Consider the following 7,349-nt stretch of genomic DNA (forward strand, 5'->3'; position numbering starts at 1 on the left):
ACAGTACAGCATGACAGTAACATTGAGATGTTCTGCAGTATTTCACGAAGTCGCCTGTGTTTATTGTGTTGTTTACCCATGGAAATCCTGGGAAAGGAGAGATTCAATCATAGATATTTGGAACCCCTGTTACGACTGACAACGTGTTGTGTTTCAGCACAAACATAAACCACGAGACGACTTCCTATTCATGCAGTTTGTTCAAAAGCAGATGTAAAATAATGTCAGGTACAGTTAAAGTGTAATGTCTTTCCAGAGACTGAGATGGAACCGATTGTACTCCAGTAATGTATATTCTGTAAGAAGTACTCTGAGGAGTTATACTTATACACACTCAGATTACTCTGAGGGGGTGGGGGTTGTGTCAGCCTGATGCATGGGCAGACGCAGATGATAGAGAGAGAAGAGACAAGATGGAGGGTAGGAAACGGGAATCTGGAAAGGCAGGAAATGGAAGTCTTAAGAACCATCGGCCAATAATAAGCTGCTTGACATTACAGACCCTGAACAACCAGGCCACAGGGAAGAATATCTAGCAGATTGGTGGTTCCCAAAGTGGGGGCACCCTTCCCCACAGGGGCCTCAAGGCAAATAGATTTCATTTTGTAATATTGTCATTATTTGTCCCGCAGTATGAGAATGGAAGCGATTTGTAATTTCATTTCCTTTGTTGAATAAGAAATGTAGTTTTGGAAGAATACAGTGTTAAGAAAAAACTGTTTTTCAATCAAAAGCTGTGAATTTGTTAGCAGTTAAGTTTGGGAACTGCTGTAAATAAGAATCAGTGCAACTCTTCACATATATTAAAACACGTAGTACAGGTCACCTGAAGTCAAGCTGAAAACTTTCTCTGTGTAATATGGGACGTTTATGGACCTCTGTGGATTCCTGGTGAGGTGACATTTCAGTGTCATTCTTAGTGACAACATGTAATAACTGATGAAATTTGACAAAAAGAAAAGTATTTCATAAAACTTCATTTGGGAAATGCTAAGTTTTTGTGTGTGTGTTTGGTTAGGGTTAGGAAGGCTAATTCAGCAACAGCTTCTCCAGCTCCTTTAAGAGTTAATGGCTTCTTGGCTCAGTGAAAAGAACAATGTCCAAATATACACACACACTCTCACACTATCTGCTGCTTCCGCACATTCATCACAGACACACAGTGGTTGAAGTTGAACTCTTTCAGGCCGTAGTTTTGCTACGTGGGTGAAGATGAAAAGCTGCAGCAATGTGCGATTGTCAAAGAGATGCAAAATGAGGCTGCGTTTTAAATCCGCTGACCGTCCGGAGAAACTCTTTTCACTACAATGACTTTTGCTTTTCCTGCACAATTCCTGTAGTGCGTCACTGAAGCCGCTGCATATTTCTTGAAGGAGCTGAAGCTTTTGAAGACATAGAAAGTTTGTCTTTGGAATTCCTCGTAGCAGTCTGCATGGTAGGTCCTCAGTCACGGCGAGGACGCCGTCATCTGGACTAGAACGCCGTCTTTGTTTGAGCTCAGTTATGAAACAGCTTGAAGAAGAAAACAAAACATGAGATTTCTTATTGTTACATCACTGCAAAAACTTGAAGCCACTGTTACCCCGCCGCGCCTTTGATAGAGAGGAATCTATAGTTTCCGACTCTGCTCTGTTTTCTCCACCAATCTGCCTGCAGGACCAACTACCTAGCCGTTCCCTCTGAGCAGAAAGACAATGCAGCTGCCCCCGTTACCGAATAAAAGCCATTGTCGCTGACACGGTATTTTACATGTGATTCTTCACCGCCTTCTGAATTCATCGCTGTCTTCTTCAACTCATGTCCTGATCACTCTGTCCTGGAGTCCTGTGGCTCCGCCTCTTGTTTGTCGCCTTCCAAGGCCCTTCCATCTTTAGCTGGGGACACACTACGCAACTGTCACAGTCTGTGTCACAGTCTGTGCAGGTTATGAAAAGACTTCGGGTTTAGACATGAGAAGATGACTGAGAGCTGAATGATTCGTCAAACCAACCAATGAATCTGACACCGGCTCCTGACTTGTAAAGTCTGCACTTTTATAGTTGTAGTCTAGTCCCTTAACAGATGTCCAGCGATGTCTCTTTTAGCAATGCATCAACGTTTTTAAATTCCTGATATTTCACTTGCCATAATCCTTTTGTGGAGCTGCAAAGCTGGTAGACACTGGTGCAGACTTTGACCGACTGGGAATTGTGGGTAACAGTCTTTAGTTGTGTGTCCTCATCTGAAGCCCTTTTCAATTCCTCATTCATTGTTACTTTTCCATTCTCCAGCTGTTGAAGTATTGTGATGGTTATAGTACACTGTAATTGTAGGATATAATACTGTAGAGGTGATTATTGTAAATCTGAGATGTCGACGAATCCTGTTAGGATTCCATGCTGTTGTATTAACTGTTCCATCTCTTGCCAAGCCTCCAGTTGCCCCTGGGCAGCAGCAGTGGAACATGTGACATCATTCATATCAACACCATATTCATTACAACACTGTTACACTGACCCCAGACTTTAAGAATCAAGTTGAATAAGATGCCGTTTCTCTTTTTCTCTTTTTCTGTAGGTACTAACCAATCACAGTGGGACTTCTGGGTCATGTGACAACAAGAAAAGAAACGTGTTCCACCACCAAATCAATGCCACTGTGATGGTTGACTAACTGCCATTAGAATCCTGGGCTTGGAACTGCCTCCATCCATCCTTTATATTTAGTCACTGCCAGATGCATTAACACAAACCACCACCACTGTAAACACCCTCCTGCCCCCAACAACACCAGGCTCTTCTAACCTTCCTTTTCTCTTTGCTTCACCTCAGCTGCCGGTGTTTTCCTGATTGTTTTCTCTGTGATTCTTAACGTCTTCAGTCAAACGTGACCCTTAATGAAAAATCAGGTCTGTTACTGTGTCGTTTCTGTTTACCAAGCTGAGATATGGGTTCGCAGCTTTGATTTGCACTGACCAACCTCTTTTTTTTAATGTCCTTCATTTTTTAAAGTAGTGGGTGGAGCTTTTCTACTGTATGGATGTGCAATTCTGCCACTGGATGTCATAGAAACAGACCTTTATTAACCTGTGTCAGCTTCAACTTTCTGCCTAATTAACGTCTTTTAGCCTTTACGACGTTCGTCCATGTGCCGCACACACGTTACTGACCACTCTGTAGTTTAGCCTCACTGCCTATTGTTCCTCTCACATGTACCCTGCTGCTGTGGTACGACAGCAGACGGTCCAGAGAGAACTCCTGTGCCTATTTTCTACCCTACAGAACTGTAGACCTGTATATCTCTGTGACTGAACCCTGACTGTGCTGTTCTGTCATTCTCCTGTGTGACTGAGCTACTTTTGAACTATTAAATTATAATATTAAATACAAAGCATTCCACGGCCCACGGTGTCGTCACTTCAGTGTAAACGTGTGGTGTCCATTGAAAAATGTTCTTAGAAAGATTACGATTTCACAAGACGTTGAAATGAAATTGGTTGTTTCTCTTTTTTAAAAATCTGTGTCTCTGCTGTTTATGGGCTGAACAGCGACATCAGCATCTCCGATGTTGACAGTTTTCATTAGAGAAAAAGTAACTGGGAAAATAACCAGGTCTTTAGAGTTGTTTGGTTTTCATGCAGACTTTGTGCATTTGAATTCCTCTTCTGTACAGCACTGAGACACAGCAGAGGCTGGGCTGCAGTTTGGTGTTAAAGTGCTGCGAGGGAGCAACAAAACCACAAACAAATTAAAGATTCATTTATCTTTTTTTTTTTTAATCCTTATGTGGGTTTTTCGGAGAGCTGCAGTTAAACAGTCATTAGCAATCATTATAGATTCCGATCTGGAAGGTTCTCCAGTCCATCATGGGGCCTTACATGGAGACTAGGGACCATTCACACCTCTAGCCATGTCATTCTTCTTCTTCTTCTTCATCCTCCTGCTGCTTCATTCAGGAGTCTCCACAGTGGATCCTCCACCACTACATCCATTGATCTTCTTTGCGGTGTTCTTCTCGTCTTGCCTGGCAGCTCTGTCTTTGTCATCTCCAACGGCTCCACCTTATCTGTGCTGCTGAGCTGCTCCTCTCTACTCCTGTCCACCCTGGTCACTCCAAGGGAAGATCTTCATCTCCTCCAGCTCAGTCTACTGTCTTTTGTTGTCACCATTTCCACACCATTAGGCTACTACTGCCCTTCCTCTTCCATTTTATTGCCACTGTTCTCCCTGTCTCCCTGACCCTCTTCTCCATCCACTCCACCCTAACCTCCACCTTAATTCCAATGAAGCCAGAATGAAATGTGATGTTCTCTGGGTATGCTCAAGGAGACCGGAGTACCTGGGGTCAGTGGAGGAGAACCTTCATGTCTAAAACACATAGGTTATAACAAAGGTTTGAAGCAGTGCTCTTCAGCTGACAACAACACATTTCAAACATGCTAAAATAAATACAAGTTGTCAGTTAAGACAGTAGAGAACTACAGCAGTGACAGTTACAACAGTGGCCGTTGTTATAGCAACACAGGCGTGGTCGTAACACAGTTAACTGCTGGGTGAACGCATTACAGTGAAGTCATCAATTGTCCTGTCATTTTCTCCTAATAAATTCAGAATAATCTACCTATTTATGTGTAAAGCAGAAGAAGAAAAAAAGAAAAAGTCTCCATCAGCCGGCAGAGTCAGGTGACGTGCAGAGCGTCCTGTAGCTGAGGTGAGATGGGAGCACCTTATCCGTCCATCAGGTTCTCATAAATTGGTTATTGATTGTGCAACACATCCCATAAACTCTCCAACAACACGGCTTTACCGTGGAGATGAGTTGTTCAATTCTGATGCAGCGGTTCCTCCCTTCTCTCTCTCTCCCTCTCTGCTCCTCCCCGCTGCCTGTCTTCACTTTAGTTGCGGTGTTCCTCCCCAAGGACGCAACCCAATAATGTGGCCCACATTTTACTGAAACATACTTCAACTGCACCACCAGGGCCTAAATGCCCCCTTGCTGGATTCAAAATGGAAACAACTGATCAGATTAGACTACAAGTCAAAGAAAGAACAAACACAGACACGTGTGTGTGTGTCTGTGTGTGTGTGTGTGTGTGTGTCCACCCACTGAACGTGTGATTTGATCAGACCTCAACTCGTTTCCTCAGAATAACCTAAAGATTTCCATAATTCCGCTGTAAATTTGATGGCGAGGCATTAATCAAGTGAATGACGTGTCGCTATGAAGGGTCTCTGTCTCCCCCTAGTGTAAAGCACATCATACCATCGGACGTGGACATAATAATTACCAAGAAGTTATGAACATCAGACAGGGATGTTTGAAGTTAACTGATCCACCGTTCATTGTGAGGACATCTGCAGGTTCAGACCAATGAGACAGGTTTTTTTTTTTTTTTGAGGGTTTAATTTTAGTTTTAAATGTGTGTGTAGGTTAGCACTAGGATTAGGATTAGGATTAAGGTCATTTATATGAGTGTAATTTTTAAGGTTGAAAGGACTGTGGAATATTTAACAAAGTGAAAACAGAAAACACAATGATGTGTGTGTGTGTGTGTGTGTGTGTGTAGCTATACTTGTGGGGATTTAGGATTAGAATGGAGTTAGGATACGGATTAAGATTAGGCATATACTTGTAATAGTTGAGGTTAGAGATTCGGGAGGGCGTGTCTTATAAAGTCCTCAGAAAACAGATAAACCTGTCTCTGTGTGTACCTGTGTAGTTTATCCAATTTATAATTTTGAGGTTAAAGAATTGATTTGGAGTTAGGGTTAGAATAAGGGTCAGGTTAAAGTTAGGTTAAGTGCTCACAAAGTACAATGTGTGTGTGTGTGTGTGTGTGTGTGTGTGTGTGTGTATCGACACTGCGTGCTGATTTTGCTGGCAGCCACAGCAGTCACCCAGAAACACGGTTCATTGATTGTTGATCAATACCAGCTTTGCTGTGGATGATTTCTATCTGTTTTTACATTAAAGACTTATGATTGATGGTTGAATATTGATACATTTTCTTAGGTGAGTCATTACTATCTTAGGATATTTTAACCAAAAAAATCTGTTTTTCTCGTTTGTTGTTTTTTTCCCCCAATCTATTTACCATAACCATCCATCATTTCCCCTGTCTGCTTGCTGTTCTTATTTCTTTTCTTTTTGGAGCAGCTGAATTCATTTTACATTTGCTTCTGAATGGAAACACTGATTACAGTCAAGGCAGACGGCAATTTTTTCCACACATTTTGCTGTAAACGTGTATATATATTCAAGAAATATTTGTTTGTTCCAAATACCAAAGTTCTTTTCTAATGTATTCAGGTCTCAGTTTGATTATAGACTCAGTGTCAGCCACAGAGCACTGAGGTTTCCAAATGCCAGCCTCTGTTTTTGCATAAATTAACTAAGTTTCCAAATTCTCTGACCATAGCTGTTAGTCATTGCTTTTCGTCTTTTGGTCAGACAGGAAGAGAAATATATGAGCAACTTCAATCTGAATACACACTCTAGCTTACTGTTTATATAAGATGGACAACAACAAAACGTAATGATATGGAAAACGTCCATGTACCCATGTTTTGTGCTGATAACAGTGTACAAAGCCACAGATTACAACAAAAACACATCAGCTGGGTTCTGAACTCAAACGCAGCATCGAAGGAAACTCCAACACTGACACACACGAGGCAATCACTGCAGAGGAAGGAATCACAGGGGAACAGGTGCAAGTGATGAGGCTGATGATGGAGGACAAACTGGCAGGAGGGAGTGGCCGAGCAGACGTGACATGTGGAATCAGGTTTATTGATTGCCCAATCACCCTCCGGTGTGTGTGTGTGTGTGTGTGTGTGTGTGTGTGTGTGTGTGTGTGTGTGTACAGGAGAGTTCCCTAACCACTGAGATTCCCATCCACATCATGTCTGCCCTCATGTGACAAATAAGGAAGGCAACAGTTCAGTTTGGTTCATTCTTCTGTCTTCATTGACATGTCTGGATGTATGTAGTAGCTGCTGGACGGTGCCACCTTCAGGTGTCCAACTGAAGGACACTGATGGGCTACAGCGGCCGTAAACAGCATCAGTGATTGGCTTCACTTCTACAGACTCCTTGCATGGTTCACAGTCATAACCTCCGTCATCTCCTCCGTCATCGCCTCGGCCAACTGCAGATGGACTCACCAGCTGTAAGTTGGAGGTTGTCCCACTGGGTCACAGCGCTGCAGCTAACAGCAGACGTTGTGGCAGGTGGTGACACAATTTGTAAACAACCCAAGGGTTTGAACATCAAATTTACAGTTCTGTTAAATCTGGTCACTGACAAATAGTCCAGGGAGGACACACAGGTCTGATGGGCTGTGAACAGAAGGTCCAGAACCACATCAG

General features: G+C 42.8%; 1 protein-coding gene across 2 annotated transcripts in view; it reads left to right on the forward strand.

The window, feature by feature from the left end:
* scn3b (sodium channel, voltage-gated, type III, beta) overlaps positions 1–3,400 on the forward strand; it is a 10,812-nt gene extending 7,412 nt beyond the window's left edge. Inside the window, exons 5-6 of one of the 2 annotated variants that reach the window (XM_008309618.3) lie at positions 1,657–1,740; positions 2,557–3,400. In XM_008309618.3, coding sequence (XP_008307840.1) covers positions 1,657–1,720 — 64 coding nt within the window. In that variant the 3' untranslated portion in view covers positions 1,721–1,740; positions 2,557–3,400. The remainder of the gene's footprint in view (positions 1–1,656; positions 1,741–2,556) is intronic. The other variant, XM_008309619.3, reaches the window with a different exon arrangement.
* Positions 3,401–7,349: the final 3,949 nt, after the last annotated feature.

This window comes from Cynoglossus semilaevis, chromosome 4 (genome assembly GCF_000523025.1).
Source record: "Cynoglossus semilaevis isolate Cse_v1.0 chromosome 4, Cse_v1.0, whole genome shotgun sequence".
In the NCBI taxonomy this organism is placed as follows: Eukaryota; Metazoa; Chordata; class Actinopteri; order Pleuronectiformes; family Cynoglossidae; genus Cynoglossus; species Cynoglossus semilaevis.